The 23778-nt window shown below is 43.8% G+C and overlaps 1 protein-coding gene across 1 annotated transcript in view; it reads left to right on the top strand.

Moving 5' to 3' along the window:
* Positions 1-23778, top strand: part of SEMA3B (semaphorin 3B) — a 42111-nt gene that overhangs the window by 1098 nt on the left and 17235 nt on the right. The window contains exons 2-4 of the mRNA XM_048489773.1: positions 13896-14036; positions 19978-20135; positions 21755-21817. Of these exons, the coding sequence (XP_048345730.1) occupies positions 13949-14036; positions 19978-20135; positions 21755-21817 (309 nt within the window). The 5' untranslated portion in view covers positions 13896-13948. The remainder of the gene's footprint in view (positions 1-13895; positions 14037-19977; positions 20136-21754; positions 21818-23778) is intronic.

The following is a 23778-nucleotide window of genomic DNA, read 5'->3' as shown; positions in this document are numbered from 1 at the left end:
GTAAGAGCACCTGGAGGGGAACAAGGATTAATGCCTTGAGACAGAAGAGACTAGAAATCCACATTCACTGATTCATTTAATGCGTTTTGGAGGGCTGTTGTTTCTAGTGTTGAATAAAGGAAATGTGAAAATTGGAACTGTGTGTTTCCGCAGGCTAAGAAGACACAGAGGTCTAGTAGTCCAAGGAAAGGAGAGGATGCACCACATTTTCTAGGCTTGGCAGGTGGGGGGGAGCAGGTCTCCTCCTGCAGGTGACTCACTAGCCCTTTAGCTGTCATCAATTTCTGCCACTTGGGGGAAGAAATGGATGGAGAAGCACAAGACAGCAGCCTCCAGTCTGTGGTTCTAATGGCACCCACTTCATAGAAGTTTGTTAGAAGAGCCAGAATGGCAGTATATTCCTCAAATCAGGATTTCTCCCACTGTGCCAGCCCAAATATAAAGAGGTTAGTTCCATGCTGGATGAGAACATATAATTTTAGGATGGGGTGGGGGGGCTGATGAAGACTTAGAGTCTGCTTCTTTCCTTTTCTCAGCTCTGCCTTTAATTTTCTGCACCACTGAATGGAACAGGGTTGGAAAAGGAGTGTGTGTGATTTAGAAGGGCATCGTTTCTGGGTCAAAATGAACTCTTATGGTCACTAGAAAGCTTTCCTGTTTGATTAGGGCATGTAATTATTAAGCCACTGATGTATACACACTGCCAAAATGACAGTTTAAAAATATTTAAATGTGGAGCTCATCCCACCCTAACTTTCTAGTAACTGAAAAAACATTTTCTTAAAAATAAAACTACAATCAAACATGCTGCATTCAAGTCCCTTGCTGGACTAGTCCCAGCCAATAGAATTCAACCTAGTGAAAGTACTAACTGCTTTGGAAGATGCTCTGGTTTTTGTAAGGAGGTCTGTGGATGTGGGGAAACTCTGAGACTCCATTTCTGGTGCCTGTGTGGTATACACTGATCATTGTGTGGATGAAATGCCATAACAGATACTGTGGTCAAGTAATTGATGACAAGGAATATGATGAAAGACAAACAATAGTACATTTCAGAGATTAAGGTGACTTGAAAGTGAAAATACTGCTTGCGCTAGATTCACTCATTTTTCTGCCTGTGGCTAATGGGGTTTTCTGGGTTTTGAATTCTTTCACATGCCTGAAATACTAATTTGTCATTGCAGAAGAGATAGTATGATGAAAGAAATAGGAGGGAAAACTGAGGGAAGGGATGCCTCTTTGAACCTCTTTTATCTGTCTTCAAAACACATTGTTTATCTCAGATTGGCAAGAAACTACTTTCTAGTAACAGCTGAACATCTTCAGAAAGTAGTATCAAGTATTTCCATGCTTAGTGCCAGGCACTAAGGAACAACACCCCTTGCCTGGTTTGTCTCTGTGATCCTGTAAGATACCAGGCAGATATAAATTTGAGGTTAGAAGCCAGTCTGTGTTTGGATACACACAAAGTTGATCTACTCAGGTTGAAGCAGCCTCCATGGGAGAAGTGGGTCTAATATTCAATCTCTGACAACCAATGAAAGGTCCAAAGATGCACGCACACACACACACACCCGTAACTTTTCAGTCTAAACTACTGCCCTAATCTTTGGAAGAAGAGTAAGAAGCCCCTCTGGAAGGAGAGTTGGGAGCATCTCTGACTGTGAAATGGCCAGGCAACTGTATGACGAGGCAACACAGTTGGCTGACACATGCACACATTGTGGCTGAGAAGAAATATCATTTCCTGGACCTGAAAATGTGAGGATTTCAGTGCTGGGTTACATCTGGCACACAGGGTATCTGGTGGGGTTTCTTTCTTGGTATGTTCGTTTTTTACCTTTTAGGGTTAAATCCTTGCATTTAAATAGATGCCTTTGTGGTTGATTTCATCTCATTTAATCAGACTGAACTTGGATTTAGCATGTCTGCAGCATCAGGATTTCATTTTGCATCAGCAAATGCCAGTGAAGCACGTGCCCTTCTGCCTAATATGGGCAAGTTCTTTGGTCCACAGAGTTTCTTTCATTATACAGAACATTGTATAACAGAAGCGGAGCCAGTGTTGTTGCATAGTTTGTTCCACTTCAAGATTTGCTCTGGAAACATCTTTTACTTACTTGCCATGCTACCCTTCCTCTCTAGAGAGGATGGAGGCTGAGCAGGTAAAGAGTATTGCCTTCTATTCTGCTTGTTACCCAGGCCATGTACAGAAATAAACTTTTACAGGCTGAAAGTATGCTCCGTTTTTCTCTGGCTTCATTCCCCAGCACTCCTTCAGCTTTGAATCTTTTACTTAAAGGAACAGTGTGCATATTATTGAGCTGTTAGACAGAAAAGATATGTGACCCATATTGGTAAGGAAGATGTGAAAAGTAGCATTTCAAGACATACAAGTTGTGGAATCTGGAATAGGTTACTTTAAAAGGAGGCAGCTGTCAGACTGTGCCTAATGCCATAGCACTGGAGTTCTCACCAGCTCAGCAAGAGATGAGTCAATTGTATAAAACTGTGAGTTTTTCAGAATTGTGCCCGGTTTGAAACCAAAGTTCAGCTTGTTGGTCTACCTCTAATCTTTCTACCATGTATAGATAAATAAATCATAATGTAACTCATCTTGGAGGATGACCTAGTTCTTGCAGAAGTGCTGGCTATGATTGTGTGGCTTATTTTTGGTACAGAAAAGGATAACTATAGCTTTGCAGGCTCAGCAAATATAAAGACATGAGCTGCAATACAATGCCTCTCACCCATGTAAATGAAGTTGCTAGCAATCTTTGATGTGGCAGTGGGGATGCTGTGATACCCACTGGTGTGTTTCTTCACTTATGTTGGTTTCTTGGGTCTTAGGGATAAAATCCAAAGTGGCTTGCATGGAACAGAAGAAAGGGGGGTTTCTGGTTGTTCCCTACCAGTAGACTGGCTAGCAAAGTGCTGAGATAATTTCATGCTGTTGCTTTTCAGCCACATGCCCTCAAAATGGCCATAGGTTCAGTTTTTCTATTTGTGTGGACTTGGCAACTTCTTTCTGAGACTATACAGGGTGCAACAGAAACCAAAAATAGCATCTCTTCTCAAAAGCCAAAAGTTGATCCTGAGTGCCGAAGTTACTTCTAAAGATACAAGGAGGCTGCATCTATCAGAGGAGGATTCTTGGTTTGGACACTGACAACTTTTTGTGGACATCCTAACATTTGGGGACAATACCTCACTTTCCTGTGGTGGCCCTTTTGCAGTGGAACCCATTACTGCTTTTCAACTGTGCCTGCATGCTTGTTGAAGTTGGAGATGTACTCAAATACCACCTCCCAGGCAAATATAGGAAATTTAACACACACACCTCAGTTATTGAAATCTGTGGGATCTTCTCATTGCCCTCCAGGCTTGTATGAATACATCACAGTTCCATCCTTTAATATACAATGATGGATCTCAGAAACCACTGCCATGGTAGCAACATGAATCCACTAGGAAAAAAACCCAGGTACAACAGCAGTGCAATATTGGGATCAACTATTTAAAAGCTTTCTCTCTACTTTCTATGGTTTTGGCTGCTCCTAATAATTTAAGATACTACTGTTCGTTTTTGGGTACCTCTAGAGAGCAGTACCTCTAGACATCAGATACCCCTTAACACAACTGTGGTTGTAAGTGGGAAGGAGTACCTCTAGACATCAGATACCCCTTAACACAACTGTGGTTGTAAGTGGGAAGGAGTAGCTGTGGTGGGCAGTGTATGGGCCTTTCCCCACTTACCTTAAACCCTGCGCTACTTGAGAAGAGTAGCGCGGGGTCCCCAGGCACTCCCCACGACAGGGGCAGTGACAGCGCAGCCGCCCCGACGCTGCCGCTGTCGCGCCCCCTCAGTGTGCAGCATCCCTGGCGCTCTTCTGAACGGCGCCGTCGTGGGGACGCCCGGGCGCGCGCCTGGGATGCCGCATAGGGGGGATCAAAGAGAGTGGGGAAAATTCAGGACTATTATTGGGCTTTCTCTCAAACCCTTCCGTACCTCGTCACATCACAGGCATCATGTAGTAGGGAAGGGACCCCTATTACAGCCCCAGTTTAGAAACTCTGGCAAGACAATGCCTAGATCATAGGCCAGGGTTTCACCACATTTCATATCACTATAACATCTTGGCTTCCCAAACTTAGTGTCTGCCCTATTGTTAGGGAGCAGTTGGAGCCAAATAATGTGTGGGGGACAGACTTGTACTGGCCATAATTGCACCTGTCTCAGAGGAAGAAGTGACGGCTAAGGCGCTGACACAGCCAAACAGGATTTTTTTTACTCTGCCCAGCCCCATACTCAGGGCCAAATGAGACATCATTGGAATCTGGGTCCTGTGTGCATTTGGTCACATTTCTGCCTGTTCACAGGTTAAACAGAGATAGAATGGGAAGATGTCTTGTTTGTTTTACAGAAATCAGAATACACAAGTGAGGGGAGCTAAACTCTACCCCATCCAATTCCGTACTTCACTGCAGACTGTTGCTTTGTCATCTCTGCTCCTTCAGTCTGGCTTGTTCCTGAGCCTGGCTAGGAAAAAATGCTCCATACCACAAAGTGTGGTGAGATAAGGAGGGAAAGAGGGCACAGTTTAGCTCTCCATCAGCTGTCTGTGGTAAAAAAGAGCGGAACCTAGGAAAAAAATTGATTTAAAAATCAAGAATCAACATGGTATGGCAGTTAGAGTATCAAATTAGTACCGAGAACTCTTTTTTATGTTGCCATTCTGTCATGAAGCTAACTGGGTAACCTGGGACCAGTTATTCTCTCTCAGCCTAATCTTTTGTTGTGAGGCTGAAATGGTGGAGGACAGAACCATTTATCCTACCTTAAGCTTCTTGGAGGGAAGGTGGTATAAAACATAAATATAGATCCTCTCCTCACATCTACTTTGGCCTTCAGTGTGGGAAAATATTGATGCACAATACAATCCTAGGTGAACATTTAACAGCAAGAGGTAATGAATGCATTCTTGAGAATTGTTTTTCTACTTCTTACATCCCATGGCAGTTGGACCTACATTAGGTTTCATTTTTGATTTGAAAAAAAAATGTGTATGAGCATAAAAACAGCCATTCCAGTTCTGACTGATGAGCCATAATAACTTCAGAACCCCCCTACTGGATCAGATCAGATCTAGTCCAGTATCCTGTTTCTCACTGCAACTAGCCAGATGTTCACAAAGGGCCAATAACAGAGGACTCCAGAATAGTGTCTGTGGGCACCATGGCACCTGCCAACACAATGCCCAGTGCCCACCAAGTGTGTTCAGAAAGGGGATGGAGCCAGGTGGTGCTCTTGCTTAGCACAGCTTTTGACAGGCCACTGGAGATCTGATTGGCTGGGCAGATTAAAATCCTGTTGCATTGGTGGCAGTTACCACCAGTGTTGGTTTTAATCTCTCTTCTCACTCCTCTTTTCCAGTTCATTTTTAAAATTATCCCTCTTTCCACCTGCACTTGGGCTTCCTCTGGGTGTATGTATGGCTCCACCTTTTATGGCAACCATTTTGTGGTTGTACCCACCATCCTGTGGTTGTACCCACCATCCTGTACCCACCATCCTCCTGATCTATAAGCAGGGCACAAACCTCCCACCCTCATTGCTGCTTAGTGATTGATATTCAGAGGTACATGTTGCCTCTAAACATGAAAGTTACCCATAATTGCAGCAAAAAGGCATCTAAAGTTGCAGCTATCACAAATGTGTGTTTGGGTGTCTGGGTGGTAGAGGAAGGTTTTCATAATTAGGGCTGTTTATACCCTGTTACTTCTGAGGTGTTCACACAGTTGCCTTGGAATTGGGAAAGAACAGCACTGGCGCTTGTCCTGGGGTCACAGGGCTCTGCTGCCCCAGTAGCCACATTAATCTTATGCCTCCCACTGAGAGAAAACAAAGAGAAGGCAATTTGCCTGCTTGGGGCCTTTCTTCCTAGGATCAGTCCATTCACGCTTCAGCTGGAGCTGGATTCTTGTCAGTGCAGAGGTGCTGATTCCTAGCCCTCCTCTCTTGCTCCCACTTTTATCCCAGGTCAGGGGGAAAGAGATGCTGGATGATCCATACTGTTCCACAGATGGCATCCTTGGCATAAGCCAGCAGACGCCAGTTCACTGCAATGCTAACATCAAGCAGAAAGTGGGGAAGAGTTTACGGCTGCTTGAAGGTTGTGAAGGAAAGTGACTGGTAGTTGGGATTTGGGAGTTCCATACTGCTTAATGGAAATTTGAAAGTGGAACTCTGATCTGGAGAAGATGATCCAGTGGCACCAAAAGGCTTAGGTTGGTTTTGGTTGGGATGCAGTTCTGTAGTCTATGGAAATCCCACTGGGAACAAGAAAAAGGTGTGTGTGTATCCCAGTTTCCTGTGCTAGTGCTTTAAGGCAGCACAGGGGAGGTTGACTTTAAACTTTTCAAGACTTTAAATTTTGCAAGAATCTCCATGGTCTTACTAATTTGCAGTGTGCATTCAGGATCTTGTAAGAGTTAAGACCTGACCAACCTGTGGCAAGTGATCCTGTTTACGAAAAGGGCTTGCTCTACCAGACCAAGGTTAATTCTCTCAACATTCAACAGGCACTAAGTTGTCATCTGGAAATAAAGTAAGTTGTGCCTCCCTAGCTTGTTCTCTCTATTGATAACAATAGCCTCTTCTTCCTTGCAAGAATTTGACGGCCTTTCCAGTCCAAGAGCATATGCATTTTGCAGTCTAGGCTTTCTCACCACACAACAGAGAAAGGTACCCCCTTGCCCAACAGCAGAAGATGATAGCACTGCCTGGCCTCTTTGCATTCTTCCAAGTGCTGTAATGCAATAACTTAAATGCGTTGTAATTAAGCATCTCTTGAGAGGAAAGACTGGCTCATTCAGCAGTCAGAATACAAAGTTCTTCTCTGCTGGAGCCTGGAAGAATTTTCTGTTTGATAAAAATTGGCTTTGGCTGGGACAAACCCAAGAATGCTTGTGCACAGGAAAGGCTGAGCCCATCTCAGTTCTCAGAGATCCAGCCTGGACAATTGTACCTTACTTCGAGTCTTCATATTATTCAAGAGTATTTTCCTACAATGTTCAGGGACTGCAGCCAGAGCCTATGCTAGGCAGCTTAACTAATTTTTTCTTTAATCAAACCACTACAGGAGTGGTGGTCTTCTGCTCCTCTTCCTGATTCTATATAGCATATATCAGACTCCCTAGAAAGGGAGCCCTATGCCCGCCTGCTGTCTGGGCAAGATTCATTAATTGACACACCAACCATAGAGCAAAATCCTTTTTTTCTACATAGGGCTTACATGATATCTCCATAATTGCTTTAGGATGCTGACATCCTCTAATTGCCAGAGATGCAGAGAAATAATTGCAGCAGACAAATGGATTCTGAGATGGCCATCTTTCTGTGAGAAAATAATAGATTGGGGTAGATTCATTCAGGGAGAATGCTAAAAGGATTAAAGTAAATGAAGACATGGGAAAGGGCTGGAAGCTTGGCTGGGAGCCTTGCTTTTTCACAGAAGAAGAAAGCTTGATACGGTAGTTTTGTTTATGGTTTGGGCACAGTAGGGTAGTACTATTGTGGAGTCCATGGATGATGAGATGGATGATGCCTATTGCAATCCCAGTTGACTGGGGGAGGGGGATGATGTTCTGAGAAGGGGGTGATTGGACCTTGCTCATACATCTCACCCATATCATGCATACAAGCCCAAGGACAAAGAATAATAACACAGCTGTGTTAATAACTAGGGGAAAATGTCTAGGAAGGATAATGCCATTGCTTTCAGAGTCATAACTGGATGCTGTCAGAGCTAGCAAGAAACCAGAGATGCAGCCTCCCTTGGTTTTTCTTCGATCCACCCAGAAAACCTGCAAGCTTTGCAGAGGCTGGCACAGAAAGCTTATAGTTCAGCCAGAGGAACAAAGTCAAACTAAGAGAGCTGTCACAATAAATACGCTGTTAAAAGTTCAGTGGTGAAGCACATGCTTAGCATATATGAGTACTCAGACTTCATATCCAGTGAAGGCCTCACAGCCTGCCCTGCTCCTAAAAAGCAAGGTCCAGGTCATGTTGCTGGTCAGAACTTGTGGTACTGGACTGGATGAACCATTGTTCTGGCACCATATATGGCTGTTTCTTATACCTTCACATTCACTTCTCCCTAAACTTGGAATTAGTTCCCCTGCCCCCTCCTTTTCTTTTTCCTCTGGTTTGGCAGCAAAGAATTTCAGTGGAAACTTATTCCCTGGTTAAGATTCATTTACCATTATTTCTGAGGAGAACACAGGAGGGTCTCTGAGTTCAAGAGTCATCGGAGGAGGGAGAAAAGAGGGTCTTCCCTCCTCTTCCCTTTTCTCTTTCACAGACAGCTGCTCTACTTTCATGAAATCCTGTGCTGGTTTCCAATTTATGGCCTTTCTTTCTTTGCCTTTTTTTGGTCACCTCACTGAGTGTTATTTCTGTTTCGCTGCTCCCTGCTCCCTGCAACCCTGCTTTGCTAGTCAGAAGGCCACGTACCTTCACCCTCCCCCTTGCCTTCCCTCCCCAAACACTTCTGAGTTTTACCTCTGTACGCACATCCAAATGGAAAACCTGGTTGACTTGTGACTGATTTCTGCTTTTGTTATTTGTTTTTTTAAAAAAAGATGTATTGCTTTATTGGTAATGCATAATCTGCAATTCTCCTGTCCTGTTTCTGTTCTCCAATCCTGCTTCTGTCATGTCAATATTTAGACTGCAATATAAACTTTGCTTGGGAATATACAATTAATTTTTTGCATGGGGCTTAGTTTATAATAAACACTTTAATATTAGGAAGGACTTGCTGCTCTGCACATTTTCCTCCTGGAACTTTCTTTATCCTTCAAATGTGTCCGTCTTGGTTTTGAACCAGGGCTTTATGGCCATGGTCAGGTGGCTAAGGCAGAAACAACAGACAAGACAGAGGTAATTCTGGTTGGGAAGGCTGATATTCTAGAGCCATTGAATCTGCTTGTCCTAGATGGAATGGAGTTGGCATGTTCAAAGTAGATTAAGAGCTTGTGGGTGCTCATGGATCCTGCCTTGCTCTTTGTAAATTGGCTCAGATCAACTGCATCTGGTTCACCAATCCTCTTGTTACCTAGATTCATGCTTATCCAAGCTTCTGTAGCCTCATGGTTGGATTACTGCAATGCATTCTTGGGTGAGGCTGCTCTTGAAGACCATCTGGAAACTACAATTGGTCCAGAATGTAGCAGTGAGACTGTTTTCAGGGACCAGCTACAGAGAGCATAGGTTTTCAATTTTGAAAAACAATATAGGCTAACAGTCTGTTTCCATGTTCAGTTAGCCCTTGAAGACCTAAGACCCACATATCTGAAGGACTGTCTCCTTCCATAAGTCTCTGTGCACCAACTATAGTTTTCAAGAAGTCCTTTGTTGGCTATGCCACCAACTAGGGTAACCTGGCTGGCATGGACAGAGCATAGGCCATTTCTGACATAGCCTCTGCTCTGTGGAATTGCCTCCCTGAGGAGGTGAGGGGGGCCCCCTCCATGACATCTTCAGGAGACTCTACGAGGCTTGCTTGCTCATCAGGACTTTTGATGGGGTTTAAGTGGCAGGCTTCTTTCAAGAGGAGGAAGGAGAGATATTTCATTTCATTTTCATTTCACATTTAATTTATATCCTGCCCTCCCCTGAAGGGCTTTAATGGAAAGATATGGGGTTTGTTATTTTATTTTGGTTTTAATTGGGAATTTTTTCAACTATTGTTTAATTGCGAAGAAAGGTAGGGTAAAGATGTTTTAATAAATAAATAAACTTTATCCAAATTGGGCTGGGACTTGGTATTGTCAGACTTTTTCGCTTGAGCAAGTATTTTGTATCTGATTGTATGAGTGTATAAACAGGAGATTTCTCATTTCTTTAGGACCTAATCTCATATAATGCTGGGAATCCTTCAATGGATCCCCAGGTGTATATTTTATTTGCCAAAAACAACCAATATGAATTGGCTCCATGGAAATGAAGATGGGTGACTTAACTCTTTCTCTCCCCTCTGCTCCCTTTCGCTGATTGGAACTGCCCTCCCATCTGGTTGAAGCCCTGGGAAGGAAAAGGATAGGCAGAATATGAGTATCCTTCCCACCTGGAGCTTACAGCAGTCTGGAGGGAAATAGTGTGTGTGTGGGGGGGGGGGGAGTGCCACAACCCTGATCCAAAGTGACCCTACCTACTTTGTACAGCTACAGTACACATATGGAGATCTGATCGTGCATGTTTGGCCCATAATTGCACAGTAAAAGGGTAATAACTGTGGGAGCAGGATTTAAGTTTCCTGTGGCTGTTGTATATCAACCAGCACTGTGGCAGTTCACCCCCACCCCCATAAACATTATAGTTGGACAACATTAAAAAAAATGAAAGTCCTCTAGATACAATGCTGGATTCCACCGATCATTTTCTTTCTTTTAAAAAATAATTTTTATTAAAAAATCAAGATATACATAAACAAGAAAGATTCAGTTTTGTTACTTTACATGAAGTCTTTGAAGTTAAAATTTTGTTAAAACTATAGAAACAAGAAATGAGGAGGAGAAAAGACCAGCAAGGAAAAGAAGAGAAAGAAGTCCCCCAATCATTTTCGTGTGTGTGTGTTTAGGAGATGTTTGCCAAGGTTCCGCTCATGTTTTTCCTCCAGGAGTTGGTGGGGAGCATTTTCAGGCTGCAGGAGCAGGGGGGAGGTCGAGAAGATGGGCTCGACTGGCAGAAGAATTTTTCAGCAGAATCCAAGCCACAAATTATACTTGCACATATTCCTCACATTTATTCCAGGCATTTATATTAGCTATTCAGCATGTATTTTTGAAAACATTCTTCTGCCCTACCCCTATATCCCTTCTGGGCAATCTGCAGCTCTGACATATCAGAGCTCTGCTGCAGAGGCTTAACCTCTGTAGTCCCTGCTGGTTTAATGCGTCCTTTTGAATAGACAACTGGTCAAATAGACAACTCAGTTAATGCAGACTGCACAGGAGTAAACCACAGCAGTACTGTGGGATAACCCCCTCCAGACACCTCTGTGAAGTTCCTTTATGGCAGTCTGTTGATGTGCAAAGCTGAGGAGGCTGCCAAGGTTTAATCTGGCTGCTGGCAAATTGAACTGTATTTTAAGTTGGGCTGTGCACTGATGTTGGATATCTGATAAAGAGGAAATGAAAGCCTTATGGACTGTCGGAGTTCTCTGCTGATAGTACTGGAAGCGAGAAGCAAATAGATAGAAATGCAGGCAGTTTTCATCACCGAGCAAACTAATTCTGAAACGGTGTGTTCCTCTTTTGGATCTAGACTAACCTCATACTTCATTAGGATTTTTCTTGGGCCTGCAACTGATTCTCTCTGTTGCACCCTAGGGCATGGCATTGTAAGAAAGGAATGGGGCTAATCTGGAGAGAACAATTTTGAATAAGAGCACCAGGCATGCCAGAGGTGTCAAGGCTGGAGGACTGTACTGGCCGCCAGAACAATACGGAGGAACTGCTGTTATGCCCCCATAGATGACTTACACGTGACATAGCTGCTGTAAGTCACCTATGGGGGCATAACAGAAGTGGCTTCTCCACACAATGGCTTCCCCACACTTACCACAACGGATTCCCCACATCATATAGAGGCTCCATGCCAATACCAGGAACCTCATATGAGGTCATGGAGACTGCAACATTTTGACTAGCCCTGCTGCAAACCCTAACCCAGGGGAGCTGGAGGGGGGGGGGGTGCCATTTTCCATAGATACACCGTTGACTGATTTCCATCTGGGAACCCTCACATGTATACTGGCCCTTATGTGCAGTTCCTGAGTCAGTGAAGTTTGTCTTCTTGGAGATGTAAATGATGCAGCCCCTCTTCAGTAAAGGCTTTCAATGCACACTAAGGGGAACCCTGTTGATTTGGGCTGGTGCTGCTTGAGTTTAGGAGACAGGAAAAGGACACTGGCACCAGATTTCTGTGGGAATTCAGGTAGGGTGCTTCCAGGGATCTGGATCTGGGAAGGTAGCATGGTCTGGTGAGGGCCAGGGGAAAGAATTTTGGAAGAGAAAAGTCATGACAAAGGCAAGTGAAAATGTGGGGATGATCAGGCCGTAGAAGCAGTTGGAGTAGAGTGGGAGGATAGACATCATTTACTAGGAAATCCTTGTACATTTTAGGTTTGGAGGTACCTTGATCACTCCTACTTTATCTAGATATTTGTTGGGTTGGGTTTTTAAACTTTATTTATTACTGTAAATATAGAGTTATTACCTTGACTACTCTGGACTATCTCTTCTGAAAAGACATTTATAGTTGTGTTTGGTTTTATAACGATTGTCAAGGTTTTTGATTGATTACCTCCATGTCCATTCCAATGCCAGCTCTTGTGGGCAAGAAATACTTCTGGTGGCTTGCCTGGTAATCCTAAACAGAATCACGTCCTTCCCAGCCAAGGGTACAACTCTGTTTAGGACTGCGCTATTCAGCTGCTTAATTTACACTGCTACAAAGATTACAGCAGGCAGCAAGTTCAGTTTCTCAAACATTCTTAAACACGCACAAAGTTCTTGTAAAAACTGATTCGTATCTGGATATCCTCAGTGGACAGAATCTCATTTGTATCTCTGGGTGTCTTAAGCTAGCAGAGAGATGAGAGCTAAAGTTCATTACGAAAAATCTTGGCTTCATCTTATCTGAATCACACATTCCCCTGAACAGCATGGTTCTTTATTACATTGGTAGCACATCTCCCCTTCAGTTTTATCCCAACACTTTCCCACCATGTTTTGAAAATGTTGGCTGAAATATCTCTTTGCCATTCATGCTTTGTTGCCACCCACTGCTATTTGGGATCTACAATGGCTTCCTGGCTCATATTTCAGTAAGAGTTACTAAGTTCCTTCCTATCCAACATGGGTGTCTGTTATCACCAAGTCTATAGATTCTACATACAAAAATAGGTCCCAGATGTAAAAATTCCAGGCAAACGGGGTTGGAGCTAAAATAAATAAAAACATCATGTTCCCAAGTGACTAGCTAGAGATCATTTCTTTGTGCTGCTTATCTGTGTTATAATAGAACAGTAAGATAATGGACATATTTCTACCATTCAATAGACAAAGATAATGTGTGCTCATCTGATCACTTGGTAGAGTGAAAATAGCCAAATTGCCTCATGGTCCACTGCTAGTGCTAATCAAAAAGGACACCATTGCTGAGACCCAAAGTAATAAGCAATGCCTCCAAACAAGTGACTAGCCCCCAGTCCCACGGCATACATCCCATCCCAGCTCTGAGGACTCATGCAGTTGTAGCATCCATGCAGAACCAATTGGGTTGCAACTGAAACATGACCTTCCTCCATGGTAATTCTTTGTGCTCCTCTGTTATCAGTGGTGCTGAAGTGCAGACGTGGCATTAGAAGCTTTACCTGGAAGAGGCATGTTGATGTGATGGAAATTTTGGGCTGGGGACAGCATTGACTTGCCAGATAAAAGTAAAAAAAACTTGCTGCAGCATCTGCAGAGTGATGTAGAATTCCATGGAAGTCTTTGAAAAGTAAGGGACCTGAGGGAGAATGTGGGAATGTTTGTTTCTGGATCCCTTGCTTCTCTACCTGACCACCCCACCTGCAGCAGATTTGAGAAGACCAAGTCAAGTCATTTGTTTTGTCTGAGTTGTAACAAGAAGCAGAAAACGGGATGGAAGAGCAGCATGGTGGAGATCAATATTTGTCTAAGGTCTTTTCTCCCCCCCTTCTTAAGCAAGCTGAGTCCCCCCCCACCACCACCATGCCTTCTCCTTTCCCCTCCCATTTATCATGCAAAGGGTTGCTGTAACCTGATCTTTAAGACTGTCTCACTCTTGCCTCTCTGCCGTTCAGCCACCCAAGGTTCAGAGTCCAGCACTTGTAGAGGAGAAGAGGCAGCAGCTGCTATGATCCAGGTGCTGCTGCTGCTATCGCTGGCTGGGAACGGAGTCACGGTCGCTGGCAATAATCCTCGCTTGAAGCTCTCCTTCCAGGGTAAGTGGAAAACAAACAAGTTGGGGCGATAGATAGGAAGGGGTTTGTGGGGGAGAACCTGCTGCATTGTATCAGAAGTGTATCAGATATTTGCAGCCCTCTTGACTGGTATTTTCCTTGGGAAAACTGTAGATACTTGTGTGACAACTGCACCCCCCCCCCCCCCCACATTACTATAAATCAAATAACAGCCGTGTATGTGTGATTCACACTGTGAAAATGGTATCGAGGAAAGAGTTAAATCTCATTTTGCTGCAACTCTAGATTGAATCAGGTTCATATAACTGCAATCTACAGTTTTTTTTAAAAAAAATGGGCACAGATCTGTTCATGGCTGTGCCTGAATCATGTCTAGTGCTCCCCGGGTAACCTTGGACAGTCACTTCCATCATCAAATATTTCAGAGGATAAAATGGGGAAGGAAATCCTATTTATGCTGGCATGAAAGTCGTATAGGGTAGGCAGGATAAAAACCAGACAGTTATCTGTTAGAGGACAGGATTATCGCTACAATGGTGTGGACAATTCATTGGCATGGAACAAATCTCAGGGAGATGGGCTGTGACTTGATAAGTAGATCTAGGGCTAATATGTCTTGGGGTGAGGTGGAAAACGCTGAAGATAAATTGAACACATACCTTTTTTTTCCATGTAGAGTTCCATGTAGAGAATGTTATGGTCCATTTGATATCTGTCACTTGCAGTGCATTCTTCTTTCCTTCTATGACACAACAATTAATCTTTGCGGAGACATGCAAGGTCATGGAGATCTATAGCACCATCCTTGTATAGTTAGGACAGTGACTTTCCAGTCTGTGCTGCAGGGGCAAGGAAGTTTGTGATAGTTAGAAAGGGGAAGGACATGGTTGTAAACTAGAACAATTCTAGTTCTAGTTTTGCCCCCTGACCGCTCCCCCTTCCAGCCGTGGTGCCCTGCCCCCCCCCACGCACACTACTACTACTACTACTACTACTACTACTTCTTAATAATAATAATAATAATAATAATAATAATAATAATAATAATAATAATAATAATAATAATAATAATAATAATAATAATAATAATAGGATTTGGTATACCGCCCAATCCCCAAAGACCTTAGTTTACTTCCCTTGAAACCGGCCCATTCAGTTCCGGTAGCAAAAAGCACCCAGGTGGGAACTACACTACCCAGGAGACCTTGTGAGCACCAGGGCGCTTTTTGCAGCCTGAATGGAATGGGCCAGTTTTTTAGGCTGAACTTTTTCAGGCTGAACTTAGGTAAGTGGGGGGAAGGGGGTGCTGCGTGGACACTGGGGGAAGGGTGGGGGTCAGGGGTTGGAAAACACAGAGTTCACCCCGGGCGTAGTTTGGGCCAGCTACACCTCTGTCCTCACTTGTGTAAAGCTGGAGAACAATTCTCCTAAACTCAGCAATATTAGTGCAAATCTATATGCTGAAATCACTAAATTGATCTCACCTGTTTTGCATGAAAACCACTTCCAACTGAGATAAGAGCAGAGAAGGTGAGGTCAAACAGGTTATGAATATCTGGAAACAGCCAAAATGAAATATTTTTTTAAAAAAATTATTGTATCATTTGAATATTCCATTTTATATTAATACTCTTCTTCATTCGTTTTCAAACAATACATTTCCCCCTTTTCCCCCCTCCCCCCGTATTTCTTCATAATTTTATCGAACAAACAGCAGTAAGTTCGTTCTTTGTAATCTCTTCTCCCATATCTCCTCATTGACTCCAGCTTCTTTCATCCAGTCCACATATGTTGTCCATATCTTCAAAATTTCGCTGTTTATCTTGCCACAGTTTATCGCTCTGTTTATCTTGCCACAGAGTGGGGGGTGATTTTTCCGCCCCCCATGTGACTCCCACAGGTGCACCCAGGGCGTTTGTCCCCGGATGTCCCTGTGGCAGCTACGTCTATGTCTGGAGCATATTTAGCCCTTATCAGGCCTTTTTCTTTTGGTTTATTGAAAATTGTGTATTTTTCTGCTTTATTCTTTCTTCCCGGCTCCATGGTGCTTTGTTATCATCTGGCAATCTGTTAGACCTAATAAAATGTTCAGACCTTATATCTTTGGGATGTTTTCTTCAAGTTGCTTCAGATTGCTCAGATAGCCTGGACAATGTAAGTCCTCAAATGTTCATAACTATGTTCTTCAGAGGCATGTGGTCACAGAGATCACAGAAGAAAGAAATGAGACAAAGGAATGATGTCCATCTGGGAGGGGAAGGGTATTATTGTGAATGGGCAGCAAAAACCATGAGTTGTTTAGGAAGATATATTGCTTCTGTACTGGTATTCCTTCTGAATTGTTTTGTGAGCACTGTCTCAAGTAGAGTTTTAGTCACTCTCCTTTTATACCAGCAACCTTTCTGTGAAATCCAAATATGACTAAGACTGGGCTAAGATCACCAGATTTAATTCTTGCACTTCAATCCTAAAAGGGATGCCACAGATTGGTTCTTTGTTACTCATGTGAACCAGAGATTCACTGGTGAAGTTAGAAAAATCTTTTCCTCATTTTCCTTTGAGTCCATCTTTTTTTTCTTTTGGCTCTTCTTTTGTTAAACTAGTACCTAAATCCAGTCATTATGGATGAGCTAGCTATGTTCAGAATAACCACTGAAAGGAATATTTATGTTCAAGAAGGCTTTTTACTTATGAACAATGGAGATGCAGAAAAAATTAGGTAACTGGAAAAAATTTAGTACATTGGCTTCCCTGGTCTCAGAAGTATGTCAGAATTCATTCCCCTTCTCTAGTTAAATGAAGTTAATTTTCTTTCTATCTGTATAACAAGACAGGAATGTATGGTATTATAGGTGTTATTGTCTCAGGGCTGCAGTATTAGTAAAATATGTTAGCAAAGACTTTTACTGGATCACCAGAGCCTTTCCATTACCTAGCTATAATTTGCGTGTAACCAAAACTATGGCTTGAAGCCAAGTTGTCCATATGTATCCAAAGCATCACAGCTGGGGGAAAATCTCAGTTTTTTCCACTGGTTGGAGAGAATGGGAATAAGGGGGATGGAGGGTGGAGAGAGAGAGAGAGAGAGAGAGAGAGAGAGAGAGAGAGAGAGAGATTGATTTACCTTCCCAGGAGCCAACTTCCCTTAAGTAGACTACCGGCATTAAGACACCACTCCTACAGAGAGTTCTGATGCTGTACTCAAATCTACTCATTCTACCCACTACAGTATTTGAAATGAAAGATAGTAGCCCTGTGTACGTTACAAGCCACTGTTTGGAAAGCTTACGCTGGTTCTAACTGTTTGGAAAGCTTATGCTGTTCCTAACTCCCCCTCAAAGGAAATGAAAAAGTGTTTTCATTTGGTCTCCCCACTACCATACACTGTTGCATTATTTTTAACCTGCTGCTCCCTTCAGAGTCCCTGGAGTCTCTTGTGAGTGATATGGAAAGAGGAGGAAATCCTGCAGATAAGCTTATCAGGAACCAATAAGATAAGAAGCCATTCCCAAGAAGGTACTAGGTATGGCTCCTCCCTCCCTTCTTCCCTGCTGGTCACCTCCTTGCCTTAGCTCTCCTCCGCTCTGAGCATTTTGCATTTCCCTGAAAATCAGTTCAGGACACTAAGAATGTGGAGGAGCTTGTCCTGGAAGGGAAACGTTAGCACACAGGTAGAACGCACAGGCACTTGGGAATCTGTTGGGCTCTCCAGGTTTATAGGAATGTGTAGATTTGGAAGCAGATGCATAGATTGTTAAGGTCAAAGTCAATCTGCTTGTTCAAGTTATATTTGCACTAAGGCTTACCACAATCCTTATACGGTTTGATCAATAGATGCAGGAGCATGAGAATGATACTTCCTTTCAAATCCAGAATAGCATCATAAACAGGGGAATGCTCACTAATTTTTGCTCTGAGCTGATCCACCACTTTGCTATGAGCTCTGGTTTAGCATAGTGTTCTGCTTGCAAGAACTATCCCCATTCATTTCAGGGGGATGCAGCACTTCCATGAATTACATATGATGGAATAGTTAACTGCAATTTGACAGTCATGTAACTAATTCACAATGAGCTGAATGCAGCTAGCAGGCAATATGAATTGCAAAACAAGTACCTTGTCATAGGCCAAGCAATTAATGAGAATCACCACATGTGAGAAGTGGTTAATTTTCTTTTGTTCCTCTCTGAACCAGACACAGTCTAGTAACACCTCACAACCCTGGTTCAGACCTAGAATACAGCCGTTTTTTGTTTAAAGGAGACAAGATATGTAAGGGACAGGAGACTCGGCTGAGGCATGATTGCTGTTCCAGGCTAAATAATTGCAGACTTTTATGTCTTATGTGGTACAGCCAGACCTAGAGAACACCCAACAGAGAAAAAGGTCAAGTCCATGGGTGGTACTATTGGACCAGAAGGGCGATACCAATGAAGTCCAACACTTTGGGGCATATTCGGCCATGGCAGTTCTGCGCACACCATGCAGCACCCCATGCGCCCAACCTGGGCAACAGCTCATTAGTCAGTGGATTGCTCCCCTGCCAGCCACTTTCATTCATTTCCCCACAATGGCTCATTTGTTCCTGCTGCCGCAAGCAGATTAGACTCCGTGGATAGAGAAAGGGCCCTTTCTCTGTGCAGATGCCTGTTGTGCTGGGAGATTAATGTCACGCTGCTGCTGAGGCCACTAACCTGTTAAAGCTGGTGGGACAGATTGGGGGGGCTCCTTCAGAGGTGGGGGGGCCTACAACAGGCTGAAGACCTGGATTTGAGAAGGGAAGGGAAAGAGTGAGGAGGCAAGATCAAGGACACCTCCCAGACACCCAACCTCCTTCCTTCTAACTGCTTTCATGTCAGGCAGAGCATGAGTGTCAACAGGAGTCATGAGATGATGGCATCCTGACCTGGGGGGTACTGAGACTTCTTGTTGAAGAGGTGCTTAGATGCCTTTGCTTCCTGGTCAGGTTGTATTGATTGCAAAGACGTAGTTGTGTTAATTGGTCATTGTAAAATAAAACAAGAGTTTGGTGGCTCCTTAAAGATGAACAACATTTCTTTCAATAAGAGCATTTGCAAGTCATAGACAACTTTGTTAGAGGTCAATTTCAGATAGTGCAGGTGTGTTTGTATGTGTGAATTTAAATACTCTGTTTCAATGCTAAGCCATAAGCAGTTTGAAATGTGCACTTATTTACATTTATCAGCAAAATAGGCCAGTTCATTTTTAGGCATCAGCCCATTACAGGGACTGATAGCACCATTATTGTGACTGTGCTGCATTCAAGGCCAACACTGCCGAGCTCAGCTCAGTGAACTCTGCCTGCTCTGAGGTACTTGTGGGCCATATAAACAAGAGTGTGTGAAGGGCTCAGAGGCTTAGTGAGCAGCCTTGACTTGGCCAAGGTCACACAAAAGTCATTTGAAGAGCAAAGACTTGGACATGGATCTCCTGTTGGCTGTGGCCAGAGTTCAAGCCACAGTGATAGTTCATCTGTTGTGCGAAAGAACGGTCCAGTGTAAACTGCAATTTAGCCAACCAGCCATTTCTTCCTTCATTGTGAAAGAAGTTTGTGCTCTTTTCAGTCTCTAGAAGCTGCACAGATTTACTGTATCCATCAAACAGTAATCAGTATTAACAGAGCAATTAGTACAAGGAAATTGACTTGACTGTACAGCTCTTAACATTTCATGGAATGGGTGTATGGAAACTGTCACTTTAGTTCTGTTTGTTTACTTTAGCAGTTAGGGATCTCTTTTCTGTCTTTGCATACAAGGTAATGTGCAAACCAATTAAAAACAAATTACAAAAACATAAAGCAATCACTTAAGTTTTTGCTTTCCTTTATTTATATTTATTTGTCATCAGTGATCCATTTCTGGTTGTGCTTTGAGACCTCAAATAGCATCTCTTTCCTGTGGCTGTGGTTCTCATTATGCCTCCTTCCCCCCCTTCTCTTCAGATCTACGAATGCGCCATGGCTTGCGTACCTATGAGGTGGAGCGCTCCTGTTGCTATGACTCACTGCTGCTGGACGAAGAGAGAGGACGACTTTTTGTAGGGGGGAAAAACTATCTCGCCTCCCTGAGCCTGGACAACATCAGCAAGCAGGATAAGAAGGTGAGGGACATCTTGGGGCTTGCCACCCCCCCCCCCCAAAAAACAGGGTTCTTTCTCAAAAGAAGTAGAATTATATTGTCTCTCTTCAACTCCCTTCTGAGATCCTTACAAACTCCTTTTCCCATAAAGAAGTATCAGGAGGGGGGCATTTTTCTCATCATGACAACCGATCTAGCATTCCTGACTGCTCTGTGAAATTGCCTTTAATAAACTTTCCTGGTTAATAGAGTTAAATGGGGTGAGACAGAACGTGGGTTGAGTCCTCTGACGCCCTCGCTGCTGGGTGTGGATGAAAGTTTCATTCTCAGCCCAGCAGGAGCAATGCTTTGGGGACACAATATATCTCCTCTGAAAGGCTGCTGCCTGCTTCTCTGCAGCACAGCGAACAGTCTTATCCTGTGAACAGATTTGATTTGTTTAACTTTAAACAGCATTTTGTGCCATGAAGTGACATCTAGTGTGTGATAAATAAACTTCAGGCTGCCCTTCATGACTGGGGGAGCAGTTGTTCTATTGTCCCCTGATAGTAGGGTTGCCAGCTCTGGGCTGGTAAACACCTGGAGATTTTGGGGGAGGGGTTGAGGCTGAGGAAGGGGGGGTTAGGGAAGGGGGGGACTTCAATGGGGTGTAATGCCACAAAGTCAACCTTCCAAAATGGACATTTGCTCCAGAGAAATTGATTTATGTCACCTGGAGATCAGTTGTAATAGCAAGAGATCTCCTGCCATGACCTAGAGGTTGGCAACCCTATCAGATAGGGTACAGCAGATTTGCTCCTTGGCAGGGGCACTTAAAGCAGAGTCTCTGACAATTACTGAAGTAGATGGGTAGGTTCATATGGAAGTGGGCGGTGCATAAAGTGTACTGGCCCCAAGCCTTATAAGGCTGTAAAGTCAATTCCAGCATGTTGAATTGGGCCCAGAAGCAAATTGGGAGTCAGTATAGGTGGACAAGACTGGAGTGATACCGTCCTTGTGACACAATCCAGTCATCATATTGGCTGCAGCATTCTGTACCAACAGTAGCTTCTGGACAGTGTTCAGGGTCAGCCCTACATAGAGTGCACTGCAATAATCTAATATAGATGTTACCAGAGCCTATACCACAGTAGCCAGATCTTTCCCACTGAGGAAAGGCTGCAGCTGACTCACCAGCCGAAGGTGTTGAAAGCCATCCTTGGCCACTGCTGCCACTAGCTTATTTAACAGGACACCTGAGTCCAGCAGCACCCCAAACTCTGAATCTGTTCCTTTAGGGGGAATGCTACCCCATCCAGGACAGGAGATATCCCAATTCATGGGTCAAACTTCCACCTCCAGCAGCATTTCCACTTCAGGATTATATTCAGCTGACTTTGGTCTAAAATACAAAGTTGGTCTAGTCTTTGAGACATATTCATCAACATCAAATACAGTGCCCCCTGAGGTTGTTAGTCACTGTGCCAGAAACTGAATATCAGGAAGACTATCAGCCATGACCAAAGACTACCAGGAGCATTGTGAGGAGGGGATCCTTACAGCTTGTGTTCTGTAATATTTCACTTTCACCCCAAGTTGTGATAAATGACTACACTGAAACACTTCATTTGCTAATTATCTGCCTTATCTCTGTCCCTACAGATTTACTGGCCAGCGCTCGTAGAATGGAGGGAAGAATGTAACTGGGCAGGTAAAGACATCAATGTAAGTGAACCCACATGGGAACTCCTTTGTTCAGGCCTTGTGTTAACAAGGGCACAAAGTTAAGGAGACGGGAGGCACTAGTAGATGTGATGTGAGTCAGGCACTTTCAGACAGAACCCACCAAACAGGTCCTTATGGACCAGAGGTTTAACTAAAATGCAATCCTAGTACTATGTGTTGACAGGACTAACTTGATCTTTCCTGAGCGCGCGCACGCGCGTGCACACACACACACACGCACCCCTTTTATTGCAGCTAGGGATCTCACCACCTTGTAGGAAGGCATTCCTTTCCCCAGGAAACTGTTTTCTCTGTCCCCAGCCCCCCTCTTGTCCCAACCCTGTGAGGCCCTGTGAAGGTTGGAAATCATGTCACTGTGGAAGGACCTGTTGGTGCACTTATTGATTCTTTCTTAGCAATGACCCATCCTGACCTTCAGGGAGATAAGAGGATGGTTCCCACCACTTTTGGCAGGAGGAGAGATGAACCAGGACACGTTCAGATTTGCTCCTTGATAGCATGGAGCAGCAGGAAGAAGGGTCTCAGGCACCTTGGCCGTAACTCACACAGGTTTTCTAGGGAGAGGGCAGTGCTATGTCAAGTCTGGAAATAAGAGTTTTGCAAGCTGCGAGGAGGGGGAAAAGGTTTTCCGCAAGGCTGTTTGGGGTGGGGGTGCTCCAGACAATGGTAGTGCTAATCAGTATCAGAATTCACCATAGCCTGCCTGCTGGTCTCTGTCTACAATGCTGGTCTGGATCTTGGTATGGCTTTACATGCAAGTATTTAGATGATGGCAGGGTTTAAGAAAGGATTCACTAATCCAAATAAGAAAAGATGCTTTATTTGAGGACTTTTCACATTTAGAGGCACAGTGTGGGTTAGTGGATAGGGCAGGTGTTAGAGTACCTCCTTTGCATGCAGAATCTTCGTCATCTCAAGTTAAAAGGATCATGTAAATGACCTCTGCATGAGATTCTGGAAAGCCACTGCAAGTCAAATGCACAATGCTAATCTTGAGAGACCAGTTATCTGACTCAGGAAGGTGGTTTTAAGTAAGTGTTCACCTGTTGGACTGAGACTTGGGGTCAAATCCTCACTCAGCCATAAGTCCTACTGAGTAATATTGGGCCAGTCACTTTCTCTCAGCCTAAGCCTACATTGCAAGGTTGTTGTAAGAATAAAATGGACCAGGGGAGAGCCATGTAAACCACTTTGAATTCCTTGGAGGAAGGATAGGATAAAAATGTAATCGATAGTTGCCTGTAATGTCCTGTTCAAATACTTCTGATACCCGCAGTTCCAATTCCATGGGGAGTGCTTCAGGCAACTTCCGGGACAAATATGTGGGACAAATATGGGCTGTACTGTTCAATGGCTGGATCATCACAAGGCTAGATCATCACAAGACCTACCTTGCTCCAGTGCACTTCTGGTCAGGTGCTGCAGGACATATTACTGCAGCATTACGCATGCTAGTATGAATTGTTGCTGCTTTGACCACCTCCAGAAGCCCTTGAAGAAAGGAAATGAAATTTAGTGTCATGATTTATAATTTGTTTGGTGGACAAGAGAATGAGTCCAAAAATAACATCAAAAATGTGTCTTGTGTAGCAGGAGCAAAGGATGGTTAGTCTGTTTGAGGGGAATGAGGCAAGGAGCAGAGAGTGAGTGGTCTAAGCTCACTGGAGCTTTGTGTGCAAGAATGGCTTTCTAAAGCACCAAGTCAGAAGGGTGGGGCTGTTTGGAATCAGGAGCAGTGCCAGCACAGGAATTGCCCATCGTATCGTCCCTGTTGTAAACAGAACCTACCTGTTTGTTTGTTCTACTAATCCCACTGCTCTGAGAGCCAGCATAATGTAGTGGTTAAGAACAGCACACTCTAATCTGGAGAATCGCCTTTATTACCCCACTCTTCCACATGAAGCTTGCTGGGTGACCTTGGGCTAGTTACAGTTCTCTGA

The sequence above is a fragment of the Sphaerodactylus townsendi genome, linkage group LG03 (assembly GCF_021028975.2).
Source record: "Sphaerodactylus townsendi isolate TG3544 linkage group LG03, MPM_Stown_v2.3, whole genome shotgun sequence".
In the NCBI taxonomy this organism is placed as follows: domain Eukaryota; kingdom Metazoa; phylum Chordata; class Lepidosauria; order Squamata; family Sphaerodactylidae; genus Sphaerodactylus; species Sphaerodactylus townsendi.
The sequence above is the reverse complement of the archived record's forward strand: the minus strand, read 5'-3'. Positions and strand labels throughout refer to the sequence as shown.